Source organism: Gobio gobio, assembly GCF_949357685.1.
Source record: "Gobio gobio genome assembly, chromosome: 20".
NCBI lineage: Eukaryota > Metazoa > Chordata > Actinopteri > Cypriniformes > Gobionidae > Gobio > Gobio gobio.
The window spans coordinates 44896235-44923271 of record NC_137113.1 but is presented as its reverse complement, the minus strand read 5'-3'; the positions used below and the strand labels follow the sequence as shown (position 1 = coordinate 44923271).

At 38.8% G+C, this 27037-nt stretch overlaps 1 protein-coding gene across 1 annotated transcript; it reads right to left on the bottom strand.

Annotated features, from left to right (window-relative positions):
• Window positions 1-1558: 1558 nt before the first annotated feature.
• col1a1b (collagen, type I, alpha 1b) lies at window positions 1559-25466 on the bottom strand. Its single transcript, XM_079801651.1, has 51 exons — window positions 25178-25466; window positions 23860-24054; window positions 23349-23386; window positions 23194-23220; window positions 22673-22777; window positions 22092-22157; window positions 21715-21759; window positions 21508-21561; window positions 21345-21398; window positions 21170-21223; window positions 20943-20996; window positions 20426-20479; window positions 20273-20317; window positions 20126-20179; window positions 19693-19737; window positions 19399-19452; window positions 18474-18572; window positions 17972-18016; window positions 17748-17846; window positions 16982-17035; window positions 16789-16896; window positions 16643-16696; window positions 15504-15602; window positions 15363-15416; window positions 15131-15229; window positions 14400-14453; window positions 14185-14238; window positions 14033-14086; window positions 13875-13928; window positions 13624-13668; window positions 12789-12887; window positions 12594-12701; window positions 11759-11866; window positions 11518-11571; window positions 10932-10985; window positions 10730-10837; window positions 10590-10643; window positions 9897-9950; window positions 9408-9569; window positions 8616-8723; window positions 8221-8328; window positions 8045-8098; window positions 6993-7100; window positions 6524-6577; window positions 6324-6431; window positions 6163-6216; window positions 5106-5213; window positions 4689-4965; window positions 4378-4568; window positions 3737-3979; window positions 1559-2123 (listed from the first exon to the last, which is right to left on the bottom strand). Exons 1-51 carry the CDS (start codon window positions 25257-25259, stop codon window positions 1977-1979), a joined length of 4359 nt encoding a protein of 1452 aa, XP_079657777.1. The 5' UTR covers window positions 25260-25466; the 3' UTR covers window positions 1559-1976.
• Window positions 25467-27037: the final 1571 nt, after the last annotated feature.

Below are 27037 nucleotides of genomic sequence, written 5' to 3'. Positions count from 1 at the left end.
TCTGCCGTTTTTGCGCGTCGGTGTGCACACTCACATTGGCGCCATTTGTTTAGTCACGAGGCGTTAAACATCGGTGATAAACGCGCGCGAAAATCGTCCCGTGTGAACAGGCCTTCAGGCTACGAGATGCCAGCGCCATATTTGGACATGGGCGGCTTCATTTCTCTACAATGGTAAGAGAATGAAGTTGTGTCGTCCTTTTTTACAGTCTATGCTTCAGACCTTTTCTTCTTCCTTTGTAATCAAGTTATCGAACAGCTACAGAGACGGCAGCCAATGAGAGTCAGGAATCAGTGTTTGTATATCTAGTAGTCTTTGGTACAGTCTTCATCTCATGTGAGCGTATGCCATTCAGATCGTTTTTCACAAACACAATTTAGTTTTTAAAGTGTAAACCTTTTTAAATTGGCAACTGAATCTTCAAAGTCAGGAGGGGAAAAGTGATTTTTTTCTCATTTGACTAGGACCAATAGTATCCAAACATTTTAGTCAGACTGTAAATCAGAGTCCACAAGAAGCATCACTTGATTGTTTTTAGAAATGTGCCTTCGAGTATTAAAATGCACATTGAAGAACTACTGTACTTTTGTTTAAAAAGAGAGGTGTACAAATGCATTAATATTTTAGTTTTAATGTGAATTGTTCTTCAGAAATATGATAGTTCCCTTCCCGTCATCAACATGCATCCCAAGCACAACCCCTGGAAATAAAGTAGAAATTAAGATGGTTGAGTGAAAGCATCGTAGTTTGTTTAATTCATGCTTAGAGAAAGGCACCGAGGCCATGGCAAGAAGATAACATGTCCAGCATCCAGTTGACCACATAAACATGCTTTATTTCAACATCCAAAATAATTAAAAACATCTTGAAATACTATACATGTACAAAATAAGTACAGATCCTTTTGTTGGAACCATTGGAGGGTTTATTTCTTCCATGCTCTTTTCTTTTTGCCGCCTCACTGAAACCTTTCACTGAAAACAAATCAAACAAACTAAAAACAAAAATAAAAAAGAAGAGAGGTGTGCATTGCATTTTGAAAGTAGAAATAAAATCTGGAAAGGGGGGAGCGGCATGTACAGACAAAAATAAGACTTCTCTAGAAACTTCAGGAAGGGGGAATGGAAACGAGACGAACTGGCAATCAGTCCATCCACTTAACCCACATCAGATTAAGTGCAACTCTACAGTAACCGACCTATCCAGCGGATTCATCCTCCTCTTCCGCGGACACTTTGATAAGAGACATTGCATCACATTGACATTCTGTTGACATTTAGCACCAAAAAGGCCCTGCAAGTGGAAGTGACAGTATAAAAGCCAACGAGTTTGTCTTCTCTCAAATACAAACACGCCACAGACAGGACCTGGAGAGGAAGTAGCACCTTTTCATACCTGTTACTAATCGTTTACTTCGCTTGAATAAAAAACTGCCCTCGCTTCCCCCACTTGTTTTGTCCTGAGGTAGCCTTTATATCAAGATGACGTCGTACCATTGACCTAACTCGGTTTCCTGTGTGATGTCTACTATCGGGGTAGAAGGAACAAGACACTCGGCTGTCGTTTGTCATATTTATTCAACACCAGAGAATGGTACATTAGCATTTGCTTGTTTTTCATTGTCCTTTGGCAGTGGTCAAAAAGAGTCACCAGGTGGTCGTTTTTTCTTTGGACTCCAGGGGGCGGGGCGTTTTACAAGTATATATTATTTTCTTGTTGTCAGCTGACGCAAAGGATTCTCACGAAGTGTCCATGATGGTGATACTGGCTAATGTAGTGGTCCTCGATTTTTGTTTTAAGAATGTTTCTCAAGATGGGAATCACAACAAGCACCGTCTTCAAGGATTCAGGTTTAAGCACATGGACCGATTGCAGCCGAATAAGAGTTCGGGCTTTTTTTTTTTTAATGAACAGGAAAAGATTTTGAAGATGACTGCTAGAAAAAAAACAGCAAAGTCATGTCCAGGTTTTTCTTTTTACAAGAAGCAGACTGGGCCAACTTCTACGCCGAATTCCTGATCGGGAGCACCAATGTCCATAGGAGCGATATCAATGATTGGCAGACGAGATGTTTTCGTTGTCTTATAGTCAATGACTGTCTTGCCCCATGTGCCAGTGTGTGACTGTGGAAAACAAACAAACAAACAAACAAGGACAAATTAATAATGATGAGATTAATAGGGTGCTGCAGGGATGATGTGTTTTTGTAGGCCAAAAGCCGGAAATGATTCGTTTAGCACTTCAGGTTCCATCGTCCCGAAGTCAATGGGTTTTTGGTTAAATGCCTGAAATAAGGTCTGAGGTGAACACAAGCTCAGTATTAGGGCTGCATGATTCCTTGATTAAATTTGAGTCCTCGATTTGAAAACCCCCCCCGGCGAAATACTGGAAGTGGCGAATTCCACGGACAAGAATCCATCAATCGCATTATTATACCGTTTTCTAAGGCCGCATGATATATTAAAACCATATAGAATAGTGCTATTGGGAATTCAAAAAGGCTGCGATTCATTTAAATAAATATATGCCCTGCAGGTTTAATATTTATTAACATGCGTGTAGGTTATGTGCGTCTCAGAGTGGCTCCGTTCACAGTAAATACTCCACTATACTATACTAGGGAGCGCGTCTCACACTCCATCTCTGCATGTGCGGTGAGTTTAGGTTAACGTTCATCTGGGAACACAATGTGCGCCATTTCATCAAATTTGTAAGGTAAATCATTTATAAAGCTATGCCGACACAGGAGAATACATCAATATCTTTTCAAAATAAAAGTTGAAACCCTTGCTCTTAGTTTGGATGTTTTGATGTCCACATATTTTTGTTCAAGAAATTACAGTGACTAGCATTTCTATCGTAAAGAAGTTCCCAAATATTAAAGATTAAGTGAACATTTGAATTAAATATCCAATATTAAACAAGGGTTTGATCTGCTGTAAAACAATCACCAGGTTGGCGCCCTCTGCAGGCATTTGTTATTGTACATACTGTAATTTATAATCAAATGTACATTATGTGTATTATATTATGTATTTGAACTGTTTTTCTGTAAAAACCACTTACTTTTGATACTTGATTTGAACCAAATATAATTGCCTCATTGTTATTATATATGTATTTTAAGTCATTTTAAAGGCTATTTTTATAACCTCAAAATATTATCTGATTACTCGTCAAAATAATAATCGCAAGTGACAGCCCTAGTTAAGATATTGTCACATTTTGTTCAACGACATAATACCTTATGACATAAAATAAGTAGATATTAAACATCATCAGCCGAACAGGTAAACTCATCTACTCATTAGACGCTTTCACAGCCTCATTGTGTTTATAATCGCGCTCTTTGCAAACTATTCCAACTCAAACTTTAAAATAAAGACTAAAAGAGTTTTTTGAAATCTTATTTGTGGTGCCACTGAAGTCATGCGACTGTGGTTTATACACTACGTTTAGCTTTTTACTTCTGATTGCATTTAGGCATCAAAATTCATAAAATTGAGATTATCATGATGAACAAAACATGTAAGAATCATAAACTTGTGTTGTTCACAGAGCTTATTTTCTGCAATAATCCTATTGGCTTTTTGTCGAGGGAACCAGGGTGACGCAAAACTATAGGATGGACTACAAAACACTTAATCTCTGCAGTGCACTATTTAAGTAACATTATGAAGAAGGAAAGAGACGCATATATGTGAGCAAAAGAAAAGGCAATGGCAGAGATGCTCACCGTGCAGCCATCCTCGCTGACTCTGTATGTGAAGCGGCTGTTGCCCTCCGCCCTGATCTCGATGTCGTTGGAGCCCTGCAGGAGCAGAGCCTTCTTCAGGTTGCCTGTGGCCTCGTCCATGTAGGCGATGCTGTTCTTGCAGTGGTAGGTGATGTTCTGAGAAGCCTCGTTGGACATCAGGCGCATGAAGGTCAGCTGGATGTTAACATCCTCTGGATCAGAGCCATCGCTGCCATACTGGAACTAAAAAGAGAACACAACATTACTTCCTGTGTTCACATATTTTGAGATCACTAGTGAATATACTTCAATTTTGCATTTTTGCAGCATCTTGAGTTTGAGTGGAAGCTAGAAAATCGTATCTTTTGTGCAGAATTTCAGTCAAAAATGTGATTACTTGATTCATGTCTTAGAAATTAAAAATTCTTTCATTTTAAGTTAATACAAAAAGTCTATTTCAAAATTCACAAAACTTTTAATTAAAAATCCTAAAACTATTTATTGGTTTGTTATTTATGGTTTGCTGGAACTGGTTTCAAATATATACAGTATGTGCACATAAACATGTATTTTAAATCCTGTAATGTATTTCTTTTCACAGACTATATCTCTGTATATCCTAGTTTAAGGTCTTGACGTACCTGGAAGCCATTAGGCATGGACTCTCCGAACCAAACATGCTTCTTCTCTCTGATGTTCTTGCTAGTGTACCAGTTCTTCATGGGGATGGTGGTCTGAGATGGGCTGACGCAGGTCTCGCCAGTCTCCAAGTTGCAGAAGACCTTGATGGCGTCCAGAGGAGAGCCCTGGTTGGGGTCCACCCAGTAGAAACCTAGCAGGAAAAACAGATTTCAGTCAATTTCAGAGCTTCGAAATGCACAATAAGTACACCACATCTGAATTTGACCTACAGCAGGATGCTGGAACTGGCTTAAATCGAGTCCATGCTTACCGTTCTTCCATTCAGGATGGCACATCCTGAGGTCGCGGCACATGCGGGCAGGGTTGGCCTGGGTTCCTTCGGGGCTACGGATGTTCTCAATCTTCTGGCTCAGAGATTTCAGGGTGGTGTCCACCTCAGCATCGCGGTCGCGAACGCTGGCATCATCAGCTCTGTAGCCTCCACGAAGAGGATCTGGACCCTTCTCGCTTTGTGGCATGGGAAGGAAGGGCTCACCGATGCCAGCAGGTCCAGGAGGACCTGGAGGTCCAGGAGTACCAGGAGCACCCTAGTTAAGAGAGAAAATATCACATAAGTACATCGAATTGGATGTTATTTTGATATGTTGAAGTCTACACTAAAACGGAGACCACTAAAAGCTTCAAAGAGACAATTTAGCTGTAAAAATTGTGATGATTTCAGACTTACAGCAGGTCCCATTTCTCCAGAGCGACCACGGGGTCCAGGGGGTCCAACGGGTCCAGGCATGCCATTAATGCCATCCTTACCAGCAGCTCCGTTGGAACCAGAAGATCCCTATGAGCAGATGGAAACCGTTCGGAGTATTACAATATTTGCATGCAGAAGCTTGTCCTGTGATTTCTCATTTCAGAGCAACACATCTCAAACTATCATACGGCTTCAGAAGACTTGGAATATGTAGTATTTTTGCAGCTTGACAACTGCTATTGTTGTATGGAAAAGAGCAGCATGTACATTCTGCTCAGGGTTGCCAAGTTTGCGGTTTTCCCGAGGTACTTATTTTGTGCTTCTCTTAAAATGTTGCAGAGGATTAACGCGGTTTAAATGATTTGACATATTGCATCAATTGTATTTGACTGAAATGCTTGTAGGGAAATATTTTACATTTTACCAATGATAAAACTGTGCTAGATGACGAGTTTTGTGATGAAATGACTTTATGAATGCTAGGATATTATTTATATACTGGGCATAACGCATAACAGTGACTGTAATGTGTTATTTTAGTTATGGGAATGGCATATGTTGAGTTTTCATATTAGGATAGGGCTAGGTTTGGGAGATTTTTGATTGGCCTTTTGGGAACAGACCTGGCAGTGGCAACCCTAATTTAGCCAAACATCTACTTTAGTCTTCCACTAAAAATGGAAAGCCATATGAGATTGTAACTACATGAGAGTGAATAAACAATGACAGAATGTAAACTATTCTTTTAAATCATGTCGTTTTCTGAATGCATATAACTGAGTTATCTCCCAGGGTTTTTTTCTCCACTACTGTCAATGTCACTTTTGTTTTTAACATTCAGAAATATTATTTCATGCACTGAACTGGAACTGAATTGACCTGGATAATGACTCGTTTCATAATTGAATTTTCCTGTTTACTTCTGTGAGGCTACATTGAAACAATCTATATTGTATAAAGCATAAAAAATGTGACTTGCTTGATTATTATTTAAGTGAGGTTATATAAAGTCCATCATATGCGATGTGCTACTTACACGAGGTCCAGCGGGGCCAGAGGGTCCAGCAGGTCCTTGGTCACCAGGAGATCCCTAAAAATGTTCAGAAAGCATCATATATAAGGGTCAGTTTCCAGTCTAACTTGATAAATCATGTATGTTCAAATTCAGCATGTAACTGTGACATTATGCTCACTTACAGGAGGTCCTGGAACTCCAGCCATTCCAGAGAAGCCACGGTGTCCCTTCATGCCTCTCTCTCCAGCCTCACCAGCCTCACCCTTGTCTCCACGAGGGCCAGCTGGACCCTAAAAGTAGAGAGATGAGAATGATCAGACTGGTGACGAATTACAAAAAAAAATACAAGTTGTATAACGGATAAAAAATTAGGAATTCATACCAGGGAACCACGAGCACCAGCAGGACCGGCAGGACCAGAAGAACCAGCAGGACCCTGGAAAGAAGTGAGAGAAAGAGAGAAAACAAAAACAATGTTGAACATCCACAATCATAGCATGAGATAATCCAACAAAATATATCAATGTCATACAAAAGTTTTTAGTGTTCCAGTGCAGCTATTATCGTTAACTAAAACTAAAACCATAAAAACATTTTCATTACTTGAAATAATCAGCATTTCAGCATCATTTCTCATTTTCATTCATATTAAGCACTAAAATAACTCACTAATAACTGTAACTAAATTTAAAATAAAAACAGATAATATAAAAATACAATCTAATTAAAAATAATAATAAAAACTATCATTTTGGCATGGATGCATTACGTTTATTTATTCATTTAGGTGCACATTTTTAATAATAAAATGACATTTTTCATTCAAACAATTCTGCCATATGAAAACTTACAGCCTCTCCACGATCACCATTCTTTCCGGATGGACCCATGGGGCCAGGGGCTCCAGGAGCACCGGGGGCGCCATGAGGACCAGCGTTTCCAGACTCACCACGGTCTCCCTACGGCAAACAGGGAAAAGTGTTCTTTTAAACTGGAGCCACCAATTACATATCCAATTTATGTACAATTTATATGCATTAATTTATTTTGTAAGGGATAATAAACAAACCCAGATAGCGTGACTGTAAGGTGATAATGACTATTTATTACCCTATAACCAGGGCTTGACATTAATGAAATGTTATTTATAATATATACACTTTTCAATTGTAGTCTTTTAAAAAGGCATGAGAAATAAATAACTACCGGTAAGTGCAATGTGGTGTTGCCAAAAATATAGATTTTTCGATACATAATATCTGAAACGCTTCCAATACTAATTTTCCTCAGAATAGACACACAATATCACCACTTGTTTCATTTGCTCCAGATGAATATTGTTGGTGTTACAGGGCTTGAATTTCAGTGTGGGATTGCGCATATCACCCAAAGTGCGAGCACATAAAGCCGCCTCTCAGCACTAAATTGAGTTATTTTTCGCTGATTATTGTGCTTAAACAGTCAAATACACACAAAATAATGGCAAAATGTCAATTATATTTTAAGTGAATGTAAACAATTGAGAAAGAAAACACATGTGTAACAGTATAATGGATCCGTGCATCAGGTCTTAAAGTGACAGCAGCCTAATAAACCTGCTTCCAAATTATGAGATATTATTAAAAAATATCTATATGGCTTTTTCCCCATGGTATCAATGTCAAAATTGTGGCCATTGAAAATGCTGAGTGGCTACTAACTTTGGAAAACCACTAGTCACAGTGGCTGGTGAGCAAAAAAAGTGAATTTCAAGCCCTGCCTATAACCATTAACCAGTTATATATATATATTAGGTAAATCTGACATCAAGTTTAGTCAATTCTATACATATTTAATGTCAAATAGCTACTTTTTATACAACTATAGAATAGGATGCCTAAGTAAGAATTGTGATTGCGCTCACCTTTGGTCCTGGTGGACCATCACGGCCAGGAGCGCCATCATGTCCAGCATTACCCTGCAGAGATGAGCAACATCACGAAAATGACTCCATCACGATGTACAGAATGTGGCCATTTTGTTGTCTGACAGGACAAATCTGGTTTACCGTAAGTCTTGAAATCTATAAAGTTTGCTCACCTCACGTCCAGCCTCACCAGGAGATCCACCCAGTCCAGGAGGGCCCATCGGTCCAGGGGGTCCACGCTCACCAAGAGGCCCAGAGGATCCCTGCTTTCCTGGCTCTCCCTGAGGTGATGGGTAGTTGAATGGATATTATGAAGGATGGCAACTAAAGTAAAAGTTTACTGCAGTCAAACTGCATTCGCAAACCAGTTTAAAAACAGTAAAATAGAATATTTTCACATGAGAATGAGTACAAAGTTTGGAATTGGATGAACAATTTGCTGAAAGATTATGCAAACATGTTTTTTTATTAACACACCAATGACTCAAGAAGAATGCACATTAAAGTAATCAGGGTCAATTTATGTTGACTATCTATATTAAATAAAATCGGTTATTTGAGCACTTACAGAAGGTCCAGGGAGACCGGAGAAACCTCTCTCTCCTCTCTGTCCAGGAAGACCAACAATACCACGGGATCCAAGAACACCAGGAGGTCCAGAAGAACCAGGGGGACCCTAAAGACCATGGGTTTAAAAGTCCATACTTAACATTCAGTAATATCATAGATTTGACTGCACTGACACTACGGGATGAGAACAAAACCTAACCTGAGCTGGAAAATGACCATATTGTCTTCTGTAAAGCCTGCTTTAATTTGTTTCATAACTGATGGACTCCGCAACATCAATACCGTTTTGAATTGAACCGAATCAACATTGATGGTGGTTGAGGAGATTCCCCCTTCTAAATGTAAAGCGCTTTGAGTGCCTAGAAAAGCGCTATATAAATGTAACAAATTATTGAACCAAATGATATGAATAATGACACTATTGTCTTTTCAGAGCTGCTTTAGAGCTGAAATTTAATTCAATTCAGAACTTCGATGAACTTTCCTGTATATTTTTACTGTAAAGCTGCTTTTGAATCAAGCTGTATTGTATAAGCGCTATACATGTGACTTGACAGCAGAGCAAACTGAAGGTTACTTTCAACTCAGCATCACAGATTTGTGTATTTTTTTGTAGCTGTTGTGATGAAACTACAGCAACTTTTCCACTGTCAGGCCGAACGGTGAGCTTGGTTTGGTACGGCATGATTACAAACCGTTTTCGGCCCGGAATTCTCAGCAGATTTAACCGTGAGAACGGTTTGGCCCGAAGGTGGAAAAGCGTCTTATGGTTGAAACGATGGTTACTTACAGCAGGACCATCGGGACCAACGCTACCCCTCTCTCCAGAGGGTCCTGGGGGTCCAGCGGCACCGGCCTCTCCAGGGCGACCAGCAGGTCCCTTCTCACCACGGGCACCTCTTTGTCCTTCTTTACCCGCAGCACCAGATGGGCCAGGGGGTCCAGATACACCCTGAGAAGATGAAGCAGTGAAATCAAATGTTTTGTGGTCAGACTCAGCTCAACAGCTAAAGAGAAGCTTGTAAATACTGTATATGAAGTCAATATTTGTTAAGTATTTAATATTTCCAAACATTTTTGTCAGCTGATCCCCTTTGGCCCTAAAATATTTACTTCAAGCACACTTTAAAGTTAATATTTCAATAATTTAACAACACATTCACATGGTTCTCTGATGTCAGTAAATGGTCACATGACATAATTTAATAGTTACATTTTATTATGAAATTAGCCCCCACCCCCCTGGTTTAGACCTTATTTAGAAAAAAACAATACTTACAGAAGGACCGGGAGGTCCGACTCTACCAGCAGCACCAGGGAAACCAGTAGCACCCTATTAAAAACAAAGACACTCTGAAACTGCTCACTGGCAACAGAAACACTGCAATATCATATCAGAGAATGTATATACACTGACCCCTAAAAATGTATTGCTACATTTAAAAAAGTATGACTGTCAAACCAATTTTAAATTCTTTGTTTCACAGAAAAGCATGTTAGGGGTTAAATGATGAACTACACCTGTGGTTAGAACACCTGTGTGAACTTGAAGAGAACTGACTTTAAATCTGAGAAGTTTAATATTTTATGCAAATGGAAGTTGTCCAAATATGCTTAATTGCTCAAATGAATTGAGGTCTATGAATAAATAGCCTCTAAAAGTCCAGAATATTAAACTAAAACTAATACCATAAACATTTTTTAATAAAATAAATGTTAACTGCTGTTGTGTGTGGATGCACGGTGAGGTTTGCTGTATTTGATGCAATGACAATAAAATGGAATTAAATTGAAATAAATTAAAATATAAATAAATAAATAATAACTAAAAATTTAATTATATATAAATGAATAATTATATATACAGTATATACAACTATAATAGGATCTAAATAATACTAAAATAACATGGCTTTGAATTGTGACTAATTTCTATTGTTTGTAATAAATGTCTGATAGCACTGAATCTTACAGGAGGTCCAGCACCACCGCGAGTACCCTTAGCTCCAGCAGGACCAGCAGGTCCCTGTCAAACAAAACAACCAGTAATAAGATTATTATATGGGATAATCATCTATTTAAGTACAACAGAAAAGTGATATCGTTAACTACCTGTGGGCCAGATGCTCCAACGGGTCCACCAGGTCCAGGAGCTCCAGCATCTCCCTTGGGTCCGGTGTCACCAGTAGATCCCTTAGAACCAGGTTGTCCATTGGCACCCTGCATTCAGAATAGAGACACTTAAGCTCAGTGATTTTAAACACCACATGGTTAGAACTGACTGACAAATGTGGGATGAGGTTGTTATACTCACAGGAGGTCCAGCAAAACCAGCAGGTCCAGGGGCACCGACCTCACCACGCTCACCCTGGGAAGATACAAGACAAAAATGCATCAATGACTTGCAATAAATCACTCACATACAATTTTTAAATGGAACAGTTTATGTTAAAATTAAAATGTGTGTTTTTGATACATCATATTTGATACATCAGGCTTTTGTGGCTCACATAGCATGATGCAGTGAGAATATGGAGCTTAAACCAAAAAACAGAGGCTCAAACTGAGCAAAAATATGCAATTTGGTGCAGTTGCTGATATTTATATGGCCTAAAAACCTGTCACTCTATATCTCCTAATAACATGTTTTGCTAAAAGGCCTTTTACTTGATAAAAACTATCAATCAGATAACAGAAGGCATGTTGTAGATTGTGTGCAACAGGTTTTTTTTTAAGCAAATTTTTAATCAAGTTCATGATTTAGGCCTTCATTAATAGGGTTATAAATAACGGCAGTAAAACAGCAATGCTGATCACAAATTGTGTGTGCAATTGCGCATTATTTTTGGGTGTTTATGTCCATGTTTCATGAGGTTTTCGGTAGCATCCTGATAACTTACAGGGCCACCACGAGGACCAGTCAGTCCTGGAGGTCCAACAGCACCAGGCTCTCCCTAAAACACAACCACGAGAGGAGAATCATATACAAAGCTGTAATTCTTTTATTATTCTGTAAATGCTCCAGAAAATTGATCAGTACTAAGGCAAAAACACATTTAAAAACATCCAAATGACTTGGAGCTTTACTGTATGTAAATCTTTCAATGCTAATCATCTAATAATTGTTTCATATCTCTTTACCTTCTCACCAGGAGCACCACTGGGTCCAGAAGATCCAATAGGGCCGGTCATACCACGCAGGCCATCCTTGCCAACAGCCCCATCAGGGCCCTTGGGACCACCATCACCCTGAAGAGGAAGGACAACCGTTGTGAACACACAGCAGGACATGACATCACCAACACTACGCTGTACAGTTGCTGTCAGTATCATTTCGATTGGGTAACAAGTCACTCCCCTTGTGAAAAAGAAGCATGCTTAATTGTATTTAACATGCACTTGTAGTGCACTTTAAATCTTGAATGCTGCACACTTAAGTACGCTTTTAAAAAGCATAAAATTTAAAGTTTTACGTCAAAGGACATTTTAAATCATTGTTTTAATAATATTTTGTCATGCTTTAAAGAAGTGTTAACATACTAAAGCACATGTAAAGTACTTGATTGTAATTTTAACTGTAGTGTGATATTTGAGATTACACTTAAAGTTAACAATTTCATTAACAATGTGCAATTGCCTATATCTAAATACATGACACAAGTTTCAATAGAAATGCCATTAAAGTATATTTTAGCGTGTCAGCACACTAACTATATCTCAAAGACAATAGAGGTAATAATGAAATTACATATAAAGATATATTTAAGTCCTACTTAAGTGGGTCAAAAATAACATGCAAACCTGAAAACATTACACTCAGTATATAAGTACTCTTGTTAAAGGTATGCTAAATTGTACTTCTTTTTCACATGGGTATGCTTGCTTGATAAGCAAGGTTGCAAACTTATTTGATGGCAGAATATAGAAGTATTCAGCTTTAAATGCAAGTAGAAATCTGTATTGTTATGAATCTTACTCGGTCTCCTCTGGCTCCAGGCATGCCTCCAGAACCGCGCTCTCCTGGCATTCCCTGCATCCCAGCAGGACCAACACCGCCAGGGGCTCCAGCGGCACCAGGCTCTCCCTAAACACACACATACAAAGAGAGAATTAGATTATTTCTCAAATAACACTATTCTGAGTCATAATACTATCCGACTGGGAGTCTTACCTTAGCACCATCGTTACCGGGAGCACCAGGGGCTCCACGGGGTCCGGTAGAGCCAGCAGGTCCATTACCACCACGCTCACCAGGGAAACCTCTTTCACCCTGCATCAGACATTTAGAAACATCATTCTGCTGTACTTCATCCCAGCTGACTAACAGAAACGCTATACTAGAGCAGTGAGGAAAGCGGGAAGAGGAAAAGCCACCATATTGTCTTAGTACTACAGCTTCTGTACATGCTGCATGAATAAAATAATACAAATATATAATAATATAATAAAAAAATGCATTTACAGAGGTTTATAATTAGTGATTTTTTTATAACTAATCTCACATTTACACATAAAAAATAAAATAACAGACCTTCAAATTTTGAGTAAATGTTTATATATATTTTATCAGTATAAGTGTTTCCAAGTATCAAAAACGTAAAAAAATGGGTGTGGTTGAAATAAGCTGATAAATTGATATAGGAAAAAATGAAAAATAATTTTTTTTCCCACCATAATCGCTCAATATGATCAATAAAGGATCCCTATAAAATGTATTCATAGACATTTCTATATATATGAAATTAATATCTAAAATGAAAACTTTTATTTAATAAAAATCAATATATATTCTTATAATTCTTTATAGCTTTTTCATACTATGAACATTTGCTTCTCAGTTGATTTTTGCAGTGTAAGATGACTGTAGTAATAGTGACAATAAGGTAGAAGTAGAAGTCAGATTATTCTTATAGTTTAATAGGTGAAATGGATCTTGGGTGAGTATTAAGGATTGATTGAGATGAAGAATATCTGCAGGCTTTTTCTGTTAAGAAAGAGATACTCACTCTTGGACCAGAAGGACCAGAAGGACCGCTTTCACCAGGAGCACCCTGTTGAAGAGTGAACATAATAAATAACACTGAACAGAAAATCTGCCCTCCTGTATAACCATATGCTTCTTAGAATGTGATTGCATTGGATAAAGGTTGTGTTTACAGTTTGTTTGATTACTGTAAGTTAAATTTGAAAAAAATGCACAACATAAAATACAAAACTCCTTGAGCTAACACAATTATGTCAAAGTGACCACACGTACCTGATCGCCAGGTTTGCCACTCTCACCAGTTGCACCCTGTGGACCTGGCAGACCCTGTAAGAGAATAAACATGGATTGCTTAAGTTTCATCAAACGACTAAACCAATGATAATTGGCTACTAATTTGTACTAATATGTATTTTCATGTCCATGCATACCTGGAATCCAGGGGAACCAGCAGGTCCCTGTTCTCCCTTCTCTCCAGATGGTCCCTATGAGATCACAGACCAAGTTAGAGCAGAAACAGGTCACATTGCCATGGCAGTTTTTTTTTAATCATATCAACTTTAAGAGGTTCAAGCACACATACAGCAGGTCCAGGAGAACCAGGAGCACCAAGATCACCATCTTTGCCAGGAGCGCCCTATAAAAATACACAGAAACAAACACTGCATCATAATGCACCTGCTCAGACATGATTCAAGCAACTGGAGGTTACCCTCTTTTCTAAGAGTTTACCAAAGTGACTTTTCTAAGTGTTTAAAGCAATGAATAAAGCTCAAATCTGTGTGATTCAGTACGTACCAAAGCACCAGGGGGTCCAGCAACACCTCTCTCGCCAGCCTTACCAGCCTCACCCTAAGAGGAATAAAACAATGTATTAAATAAGCAGTTTGTGAATTATTTATACATCAGGCTTTTATGGCTCATATAGTATGATATAGTGAGAATATGAAGCTCATACTCAACATCAGATTTATTCAGATGCCCAAACTGAGCAAATATATGCAGTTTAGTGCAGATGCTGATATTTATATGGTCAAAGAGTTAGCTGAAATTCTGATTTGTTATGTAAATCAATGAGATATTTATAACAGACTACTGACATAAAATGCATATAAATATCAGCCGTCACTCTATACCTGCCAATAATATATCTTGATATTTAAATGCTTGGTTTTATGATCAAAGCTCTGTCGTTTTAAATCATATAATGCAATGCAAAACAATGACGATTGAGAGATGAACAAATAAACCTTCCTCAAAAGCCTGATGGATCATATTTGATACATTTTAACATGATTTTTCTAAAACCTAAGTTGCTTCAGTCCATCTTGAAGTCTAAACTATCAATCCGACGACAGAAGGCATGTAGTAGATTGTTTTTCAGCAATGTTTTGATCATGTTGATAATTTAGAGGCCGTATAAAATATGATACAGGAGGCTTTATAAGGTTAATGTGTTGTTTAGAGGAGGATTGGTTTCTATCAAGCTATTTAAATATATAATTCATAGATTTATCTCAGTAACTTACATCAGTTCCTTTGGGACCAGGGAATCCCATCACACCTGGTGCACCACGAGATCCAGCAGGTCCTGCTGGTCCGGGTCGGCCATCTTGTCCAGGTGCACCCTACAGGTTAAAGAGGATCATGCAAACATTACTTTAAATAAAGGATTTAGTGTATCATATCAGAGTCTTATTTCGCATACAAACAAAATCATAGCAGCAAATTATAAAAAGGAAATATATATATTCAGCTTACAGAAGGTCCAGCTTTGCCATCAGGCCCAGGGCTTCCAGGGGCACCAGACATACCCTACAACAGGCATCGGGTTAGGTCAAAATACAGACTATTTATACTACTAATATGCTTTTACATAACATTAAAGAGCCAATTTCTCACCTTAGCTCCAGGCAATCCTGGCTCTCCTGGGCGACCAGACTCTCCAGAGGATCCTTGAGCACCCATTGGTCCATTAGATCCACGCTCACCAGGGGAACCCTGCGATTTAAATGGCCACTTTTAGTATTTCAGCAACAGCAATCTTCTGCAGGACCCTGGACAGCTCCTTCTCAATGTATTAAACAGCATTACAGTGAGCAGTCAGGACTAGATCGAGTGCTGTGCTGTAATTTAACACTTTAAACCCTTCAAAACACCCACAATAATGTCTGTCGTTTAATAACAGATGACATCATTTTGGATATGCATGTTGATATATGGGTTAAACTACAGTACACTGGACAGGACTATGTAAAGCTGTCCCATACGTTTATGTAATTCAAGTCCTATTAAATAATAAATAATAGGAAATAAATAAATAATAATAATATTTCTAACCTAAAATCAAAAGTTTGGAATCATTAAGATTTAATACTGTTTGAAAGAAGTCTCTTCTGCTCAAGTGAAGGCTGCATTTATTTGATCAAAAATACAGTAAAATATTGTGAAATACTATTACGATTTAAAATAACTATTTTCTATTTTAATAAATTTTAAGATGTAATTTATTCCTGTGACGACATTAATATTTTAATAGAAACCATTTTTGATTCTTTGCTTAATAGAAAGTTTAAAAGAACAGCATTTATTTGAAATAGAATATTTGATATGTCTTTACAGTCACTTTTGATATATTTAATGTGTTTTTGTTGAATAAAATGATTAATTTCTTTTTTTTATCTTACCCCATGGTTTCCACAAAAATATGAATATAATTGATAGTAATCATAAATGTTTCTTGAGCAGCAAATCCTCATATTAGAATGATTTCTGAAGGATCATGTGACACTGAAGACTGGAGTAATGATGCTGAAAATCCAGCTTTGATCACAGGAATAAATTACAATTGAACATATATTCAAAAAGAAAAGTTATTTTAAATTGCAATAATATTTCACAATATTACTTTTTTATCAAATAAGTGCAGCCTTGGTGAGTCCAAACTTTTGGCCGGTAGTGTAAAGCATATTATAAGGTTTACTAAAGTGTTACAGTTTAGCAAAAATCACGGCCTTGATTTGTCAGGTCAGTGATCTTACCCCGGGTCCAGGTGCTCCATCAGTACCAGGCAGACCACGGTTTCCAGGGGCACCCTTTTGAAAGAAAAACACAAAAGGTGAGAAACAAACAAGCCAAAAAAGCATGCCGGAATTGCACCGTCACAGTTTTGTTAAGGTTAACCTACACGGGCTCCAGGGGGTCCGACAGGTCCTGCACCACCAGGCTCACCACGAGCTCCTCTCTTTCCTTCCTCACCAGAAGGTCCGGCGAGACCTTGGGGTCCAACTGAGCCCTAGGACAGAGAATAGCAATTATTACTATCACAGCAGAGGTTTCTGAAAATATTAGGAAATTATCCATGCCTCAAAGAAACTTACAGGTTCTCCCTTAGGACCGCCATCTCCCTTAGGGCCTTGGAGACCAGGATCACCCTGGAATCAGAGCACAAGATGTAAGATATTGATCTACAGACTTTTTTGTATCAAAAGCAACTTAATGTACATTTATAACAGAGGAAAGAGGTGCCTAGCTCAAGTGTTACTACTACATCAGATCTATAACATCTAAAGGCTGGAATACACCACAAAAGGCATTTATTTATGCTATAACTAGTAGTAAAGAGGAAAAGATGATCAGTTCAAAGTTCAAAGAGTGGGAAAAACGTATTTATTGTTTGAGTTTAATAATAAACCTGACGGAATTTGAAAGCTGAGGCTTTGTTTCATACCAAAAGTAACGAAGCACATTGTGATTTATTGGATGGGAGGTGACAAATAATGTTTTGTTCACTCATCAACTGAAAACAGGATTTAAGAATCGATTAAAATCGGGAAATCAATATTTTCAACCCAGCCCTTATAATATGTGTTAAAAAATCAACTCAAAATATCAAATATGAAATCAGAGCCTGAAGCTACAAAAAAAATCCCATCATACACTATTGTGTCCATTCTGCCTGCCAAAAATCTGCATACTGGCTCTGATTTTCGGAAAATAGCATCTACTGATCAGACTGCAAATTGGAGCAAAAATCTGTGCAAAAGTCACACCTCCTGCAATCTCAATTTCAATATATGACATCCTGAAAACACTGAAACATTACAACTCTTCTCATGCATGCTTAATAAAATGGAGTATACATACATTGTTTCCCTTGGGGCCGGGAGCACCAGATGGGCCAAGGGGTCCAGCGGGTCCACGGGCACCTGGGAATCCAGGAGCGCCAGCAATACCAGCAGCACCCTATAAAACATCATTGCAAATCATTCAAATCAAAGTCTGTCCCATATTGCCATACAGAGGGGAAAAGCATATATAAAAGATAAAGCTAGATTGGTGTGGGATAATATATATATATATATACTTACAGGAGATCCTTTGCCACCAGGAGCACCATCAGAACCAGGGGCTCCCTGTGCAGTGAGAAGAAAAATGTCCACAGTTAAAGCTAATCATATTCACACCACCCAAGATGATATTTATGCATTGATATCTTAATCTTACGGAGCCCCTAAAGGGACAAGGTGATGGAAAAAATATGAGATAGGAGGAAATGCTTTTTTGAATAATTTTATTTGTACAAGCGTTATTTGTATAACACTTTTCACAATGCACATTGTTTCAAAGCAGAACATTTATTATTTTAATATGAAATGTTATATATTCACGCCTTATTTAGCAGATAATACAGTTTACATATCTCTATATTTGAATATACAACTTTTCTAATTATAACGGCAGTTTAAACGTACTGTTATTCTGTTTCTGCTATGCAAGCACAGGCATTTCCTTTTGAAATGTAGTTCATTTAAAATTCTAGCAAATACACAGTTGTCTAAAAGATGGTGTTTTTGGGATGTAAATACTCACAGCAGAACCGGCGGCACCAGCGGGTCCAGGGTTACCAGGCTCACCACGGGCTCCCTGAGGTCCCTCTGAACCACGGCCTCCAGCAGCGCCAGTTTCTCCCTACAGAAGCGGAGGGGAAACGGTGAATTGTAAGTTTACCAGTCCCACTGGTATTTACATGTATGCATTTAGTAGGCACTTTTATCTAAAGAATGTTTTATTGGTATATTGCACATGCATGGGTCAAGCAGCAATCAATTAAAGGTGGACTGAACATTATAGGAAGTACTGTTGGCAGCTGAATCAATCCATGACCATAAAACATCTACATTATGTACAATGTACGTATTCAGTTCATGTTGTATTGCAAATGTACTTGTACTTACTGGAATTGGGTTTGGTTTAGGTTAGTCGCATGCATTTATGCATAACATATTGTTATTACTACAGTAAGTACATGTAACAAAGACACTGTAAAATAAAGTGGGTTACACTTTATTTTAAGGTGTCATTGTTACAGTTTAATTATATATTTAAGAACTGAGTAATATTTAGTAACTACATGTACTTACTATAGGGTTAGGGTAGGATTAAGGTTTGGTTTAGTTGCATGTAATTACGCATAATTTACTGTTATTACTATGGTAAGTTCATGTAACAAGGACACTGTAAAATAAAGTGTTACCATAAAGCGATACTACCATTTTGCTGCTTTTTTTGTGAGGTGGGATATGGGTAAGTTTAGGGATAGGTTTAGAGTGAAGGGTGGGTAAGGTGTAAGGGAAGGTCAACTGTGTAATTATAGATGTGACTACAGAAATTAATCACAGATGTAATTACATGCAGGTATTTTTATGTAAAAACATGCATGCACACAATAAGTGCATTGCATCAAATGATTCATTTAAATGTTAGTATGCAGTAGACACTGTAGTGTGTACCATACCTTAGCACCAGCACCACCAGGGAAACCAGGAGCACCAGCGGGTCCAGTGGGTCCCTAATGTAGCAGAAAAATAATAATTAGAGAGAATACATACAAATTATTAACGCGACTACTCCCGCAGGATTAATCGAAACATTCCTCCAACTCAACTGCTTCCTTTTCACATCTTAAAATGAGTACTATGAACATTAACTTGTATTTAGTATTAATGAAGATAGTGTATTGTGATACTTGAATAGATTTGTATAGTAAATAACTACTGTATTACCAGAATATTGGTCTTAAGAGACTTACGGGAGGTCCGGCAGCGCCAGTGTTGCCATCATTACCGCGGGCACCCTGCAGAAAACAACAAAATACGATTACAATCGTCCATCTTTATGAACCAATAACAACACCGAATGATGACTGAAGATTTTGCCTTTAAACAAGCCAATGATTCTTGGATCAACAACTCTACACCTGAGAGCATTTAATCTCTGTGCCTCCAGAACGAGTAGCAGACAGATTTCAATCAGTTTTGATTATCTTAGACTTGTGGTGCGTTCTCATTTGGACATTTATAAATGATTGCTCATGGTAAATCAATAAGAGTTGAGTTGCATTGTATAAGCTGAACATTATATTACATAATGAGTTTCATACTGTGTACAAACACAGTAGAAGTGAAAATGTAATACTTTGTCTTAACTCCACAGAGGCAATAATGCATGGATGGGACACTTACAGAAGGGCCAGGGGGACCAGGGCGACCTCTCTCACCGGGCAAACCACGAGCACCCTGAAAGAAGCAGATGGAAGAGGAAACTTGAGAAGAATGCCATCATTTCGAAGACCTTTTCATGGACTTTGACTCCCATCTAGAATCACTCACCATTGCTCCAGGAGTACCATTCTCACCAGGGGAACCAGCCTCTCCCTGTCATCAGAGAGGAGACACAATCAACAGAGAACCAACACCACATCGGTACATCACCAAATGAGTATGAGAACATACAAGAGCATACAAATGAAAGAAAAATCTAACCTTGGGTCCAGCAATGCCAGCGTCTCCCTTAGCTCCATCTAGACCAGGGAAACCCTGTAAGAGTTAACAGAAAGCATTACATTACTAATGTATATATAAATATATATCGCAGGCAGCATTGCACACAAAAGTGAAAAACACATATGGTGGCCAATACTAATGAATAAGCAGATAAAAACATGGAATATGTAATAAAATGTGTGTCAGACTAGTTTAGGGTCCAATTCTCTCTATTAACTATGACTTTTTATACCTCGATAAACTCCTAATTAGTGTTTATTAATAGTTAGCATGGTAGTGTTTAAGTTTAGGTATTGGGTGATTATGGGATGTAGAATATGATCATGCAGAATAAGGCATTGATATGAGCTTTATAAGTATAATAAACAGCCAATATCCTAGTAATATGCATGCTAATAAGCAACTTTAATAGTGAGAATTGGACCCTAAAATAAAGTGTTACCATATATATATATATATATATAAAAGTATATTAAAAAAGTAGGGTCATACTCACTCTGTGTCCCTTGATGCCGGGGAGTCCAGGGGTTCCTGGGAATCCACGAGCACCCTGTGAAATAAGCAAGAGAACAGAACGTTTGAATCTCTTTCCACCCTGTTTGATTATTTGAAAATGTTTTTATTCCAGTGAGCACTTGTACTCTAGTATAAACCTTCATAAATTGACTGTGTCTGCAATATGGCAGTAATTTGTGTGTATCAGTGAGGAAAGCATGTGAGCACCTGAGGCCCGGAGGCTCCACGCTCACCAGGACGTCCTGCTTTGCCAGGCTCACCCTGAGGAAGAGCAGAAGAGAGATGAGAAGACACTTAAAGGCCTGTGCTGTATTTATTTGAGTTTGACTCGTCTGATTGAGAGGCGATTGGAGTGGATGCAGTGAGGAAAAAGACAACTCACATCCTCTCCGTTCTTTCCAGGAGGGCCGTTAGTACCACGAGAACCCATTGGACCCTAAAGGCAACAAGAGCAGAAGAATAATGTTCACGAGCTGTTGTTAAAATATGCATGTTTTGTCAAATGTGAAGAGCGCTACGAAGTAGCATTTAGCAAAGATACTCACAGGAGAACCAGACTCTCCAGGCTCGCCGGCGGGGCCAGTGAATCCCTGAGGGCCCTGTGAAAAACACACACAAATAGTAATCAGATGGGATGGATAATGCCACATGAGGTTTATTGACAATAATCAGGACCTCAATGCTAGAACTAAGATTTATTTGCTCGAACAAAACATGAACATTTTGTAGTATAACACTAGAAAAAGACTTACAGGTGAACCTGCAACTCCAGGGGGGCCACGGGGACCCATGGGGCCCTATAAGAGAGAAAACAATCTGTTAAATAGAGATATTACAGGATAAAGCACTACGTATATTCTATATCATGTAGGTTTTTGTAGTTCAGAAGGCCGTGCAAATTGAGTGCTTCGAAAACAGAAATCTAAACGGCTTACAGATATAACACAGGTACAAAACGTGAATTATGATAAACGAGATGTACACAAAAGTGCTGAATATCACTGTGTAAAAGTGAGAGGTCACTGAGAGCAGACTACAAATTATCTATTCTGTTTTACAAAATACATTTCTGTCTATTCTGTGTGAGATCATGAAGGAAAGAGTTGGAACAGTGAAGCTGACGACGTACTGGTAGTCCGAGTTGAGCAGGGCCGCTGGATTTCTCGCTGCCATAAGCCATCTGGGAAAGGAAAGACTGTAGGGAACAAAGAAAATGAATGAGTGAGGGTTCGCGGAGCAGAGCTTCGTTTGTTTCGTTATCTAAGTTTAAGGTTTGTGCTCCTGCGAGGATCTGCACTACTAAAGGACAGTTTTCTTTTTAAAGTCAGAATATTAGCTAATAATACACTGTGTAAATGCTATAATAATCACCTGACACGTCACGAATACCTCATGTGTGTCAAAATGTTACAGAGTGCATAGTGTGCTTTTATTCCTGTCGACCCAGAATCCTCAATGGTGAGAATGATGGGAGCTGTTCACATAGTGGTACTGAACTACAGAAGCTTCATGCACTTTCATGCATTAATTTTATGTCTTTATTTTTTTTGAATGCCAAAGGAAACAATCAGAGAGCAGCAACGCGACATGAAGCTCACTATGTGTGTTTTTGAATACGGGCCAACACGAAAAACTCTCTCAAGCTTAATCATAACGATGCTGACGCAGTTCTGAGTCACAGTTTTACAATGTCAAAATGGAGTTGCTTACTCCGCCGCCGAGGCCAGGGGTTCCAGGAGGACCAGGAGGACCAGCAGGTCCAGGGAGTCCGTTCTCTCCGGGAGTACCATCTCTGCCAGGAGGCCCTGGAGGACCCTGCGAAACAAAGAGCGGAGATCCATGAGCGGCATACAATCAGAACAATGACCTGTGACGTGTTCATCCATTTAATCCTTTTCTCTACAGATTCCTTTGACAAAAACAGTACATAAGGCCTATAAAACATCCTATAAAAACTGAAAAGGTAATGAGCAACACCATGTTTATCAAACAAAGGCTTAATCTGCAAGTTGTTGAGGTCAAAGGTCAGCGGGACAAGTAGGGGTCAGCAGGTTAAAAGCCTCAAATGCCCCATAAATAGCCAGATTTTCACATCAATACAAACTTTTTGTCTCATACAGTGCCGTTTGTCTTTTTTTAGTTGTACTAGTCTAACCCAGATGGTTCAAACTATATAAATATAAATGCATTATTATAATGATAATGTGTTTAAAGACAAATACTCCACTCACTGGGTCTCCGTTTGGACCGACAGGACCCTAAAAATGGAAAAATTAGGAAATGTTAAAGCACTTTATATTGGTGTATGCTGTAAATGTAAAGGGTGTATATTCTTTTTGTAATAAATGAGGTGCATGATGAAAAATCCAAATAAATTCTCACTAACCACGGGATCAACAAATGGAGGCTCAGGACCTGAATTCCCTGAGGAATAAAATATAAACACATTTCAGAAGTGTGCCACCTTAAATCAGCTCAAGTAAAGATATAGATATGCTCAGGCTCTCGAAAATATTAAAAAGATTAACACCCATCCTTTGATGCTTAAGAGATCGGTAGTTAATGTATATTCAACGTCATTAAAATGTATAATTTGAATGCACAGGAGCAATTGATCTACTATGCATCACGAACTGTTCAGAGATAATGTTCACGGAAGTACAAAAAAAAACATAATTAGCCAAAAGGCAATAAAAACATCCTTAATCCATGTAAAAGCATCAGTGGTGAGAGACAATCCAGTGATGTGTTTGCACTCCACAGGTCTCCGACATGATGACAGGCCAATGAAAGATATTTCCCAGAGCATGTGGTTAAGTGTTTGCACACTTGAGGGCGACAGAGCTAGTCTGACCGCAAGGTGCGTGTGACTGGGGCAAAGGTGGTGGTGAGTGTACCGTCGGCGTCGGGGCAGATGGGGCAGCATTCTCCATCGGGAATCTCTGGATCGGCACAGTCGGATGTATCCTCGCAGATCACCTCGTCGCACATGATGGTCCCGCTGTCGCAGACGCAGATTTGGCAGGGCTCAGGTTTCCATACATCCTTGTCGTTGTAATTCTGACCGTCCAATGTGCAGCTACCGAATGAGCCTGTAAGGACAACCGCCATGAATTAGCACAGTACAGAGTCAATCACATTCGCATGTCAGAAAACTACGGTGGGGATGATGTGAGGGGCAGCGAAATGTAGCTAAATTGGCTTCCCTCTAAATCAAAGTGACTTAAACTTCTATTGAAATGTTTTCTGTTCCAAATAAAAGAAAACATACACTTCTGTGTTACTTTCAAGGGGACAAATATGACATTTATAATCTGAAGGACAGAGTCTGACACTTCCAAACTAAACAATACTGATTATAGCACATTATGACCAAGTATACACAGCTAGTGTGATGCCAAATTTATTATTTTCACTATTATTGTTTTAAAAAAGGAAGTAAATGAAGCTAAAATGGCCTAATGGGGCGTGGTGCACATTGATGGGTAGGCCTGCATCACCTCATTGCGTTTCAAACACATGCAGTATTAAAATCCACCGCTTGGTGGCGCCAAAGTCTTGGAAAACCACCGTCACGCCCCGATCATTCGCAAATGATGAAGAGAAAACCAGAGGTTTTCCCCTATCCAATAAAACGCTCCTTTGTCATTCTAAAACGCTGAATTGTACTTCTATCGCTACACTTGAGCTGCTGTGTAGGTTAAAACGGTCAAAACGTAAATTTCACGAGTGACGGTGCACCTAGTATAGTGTGTAATCCAGAAGATAAGCGGTTATATCCCGTTAACGAACGATAAAAGTATGACAGAGTACAAAAAGGTGTAAGAATGAGAGGATACATGACATTAAATGGTCTTTCGATTCGTTCTTTCTCTCTCTCATCCGTGTCGAGTTTTTCCTTTAGCGCATCCTTCGCTCGAGGACATCACATAGCGCGCGCGCTCAGGCGCGCACCCGCGCTGAACATGTAACTGCACGCGCGCAGCAAATAAGCGCTCGAAGGAACACAATTCCGCGTGCATCAGCGAAATGGGAAAAAATTACAATTTCTAGAAGATAAAAAATGTTGATGAGAATGAGAAAAAGTTTTTTTTCCTCCTCAAGAAGACATTCCCAAGAAGTTTTAGACTGCAGCTGAAAAATCCCCCTCTGGAGTTCTCCAATCTCTTCTGTCAAGCATCTTTGCAAAAGCAGGAGTAAAAATCATATACTCACTATCATCCTCTCCTTGTCCTTTCACCACAAGCACCGCTGCGGCGAGCAGCAGCCCTAACCGGATATCCACAAAGCTGAACATGTCTAAATATTAGACATGTAGACTCTTTGAGGCAAGGGGAATCCTGTTTTGTCCTCAATCATAAACGTAGGGTCCGGTCTGTGTAACTCCAATCCAGACCCTAGCAGAAACTCCCTACTGCCTAAACAAATGTTTGACCCTGGCTTTTATATGCCAAAGTTTTGGGGAGGTGCTGAGTGCGCAAGATATCTGCTACATGTTCAAGTCAAAGCGAGTCCCTCCTTCAGCCAAGACTAAGGGCCGCCTTAAAACATGTCAAACTATTCCAAGTCCTCATTACAACGTGGACATTTTGAAACATGGAGAGGGATTCTGGATATACGGAGTCAAATAGTCTTGTCTGAAATCGTGGGAGATGGGAGATTCAGTCTAGATTCAGCTGTTTCGTATCGACAAGTTGGACTTCATCGGATGTGATCATTTCATGTTTAAGCATTTATTTAAGTTGCCAAATGACGATAATATTCTGTAGTTTGTGAATTGAGTTACTGCAGTGAGCTTTGAGGAACATTTATGATGTTGTGGATTGATTCTAAGTTGATTTTAAGTTGCTGCCTTACATTTTTAAGTACAATAAACCTGGACGTATGACATTAAACTGACTTAAAAACGAGTTGAATCTTGTATAACTATAAATTGCTTAACTTATTTCAACAATGTGAAAACATGTTTTTTGTGACGTATTGATTGTATCATTTTTTACAGTGTTGGGACTGAATGAAGGATTAGAAAGTAGGGTTTACTGTTTTCTAACTTTCTGTCATCGTTTACTCGCCCTCATGTCAGTCCAAACATGTCTGACTTTCTTTCTTCTGTCAAAACACAAAAAGAAGACGATGGTTTGTGTGTTTTTTTGTGTTCACACAGCTTGTTTTGGAGCACAACGTCCTTCACAGATAAAAGGAAAGTCATTAAATGAGTAAATAACGACAATTTTGGGTGTACTATCTCTTTAACATGGCCGTATAGACCCAAGGGAATACTTAAGTTCATGAACTAGTTGAATAAAAACTATGAACGTAAGAATTCAACTACTAACAAAATGCATCTGATGTTAAAATAGCACTCTTCACGATGATCCCACATACACAAACGCCGCATCTAGTGCCACAGATGAGATGTGACATTAATAGACAGCCATAGACAACAACATAACATGAATATTTGTGCAAATGTCCATTGCATGTCTGAACATATAAGCAAAGCTGTGAGCCGTTAGCTTTTAGATGTGCAACATGTTAAGCAGAGAGAAGACCGAGACAAACAGAGAAAGAGAGAGAGAAGAACATCTGGCATTATATCAAACCATACTCATTGCTCTGTGGACACGTTGCAACTTCAAGAGCCATGGCCCTGTCTGACCTGCTTTTCTCACAACTTTACATTTTGAAAATGCATCGTCTGTACAGTATCACCGGTTAAATTAAATGCAATAGGAATGCTGTGAGATGCTGGTGGCCGTGTGATAGTTCATATTCTTTTACTACTGCATATAAATGCGTATGGACTAATAATGTGGATTGAGTTGAAACCAGTTTCTTCCAGAATGCAAAACAAAAGAGCTACTTATTTTTATTTCTCTTCACTAGCATTACTTGCAAATGCCTGGGAATAGATCGGATCACATGTTGGCAAAGACTTCTGTCATCTTTTATTGTGCGGCTGGATATGGCAGAGTAGATGGATCCGCTCACAGGAAAACCATAAGTTGAATTTGATGCTGGTTTTATACGCTCAGGCAGAAATCTGAAACCCTAGTTACATGCCTTATCAAAGCT

What these genes read in the sequence shown, in the direction of transcription:
- col1a1b (XM_079801651.1), bottom strand. Translation starts at nt 25,259, where the DNA reads ATGTTCAGCTTTGTGGATATCCGGTTAGGGCTGCTGCTCGCCGCAGCG. An exon ending in AGGACAAGGAGAGGATGATA is followed by an intron (nt 24,055 to 25,177) that starts GTGAGTATATGA and finishes TTGTCCTTACAG; the next exon opens with GCTCATTCGGTAGCTGCACA. An exon ending in CTGGACCCCCTGGTGCTTTG is followed by an intron (nt 14,239 to 14,399) that starts GTACGTACTGAA and finishes GTATTTTTATAG; the next exon opens with GGCGCTCCTGGCAAAGATGG.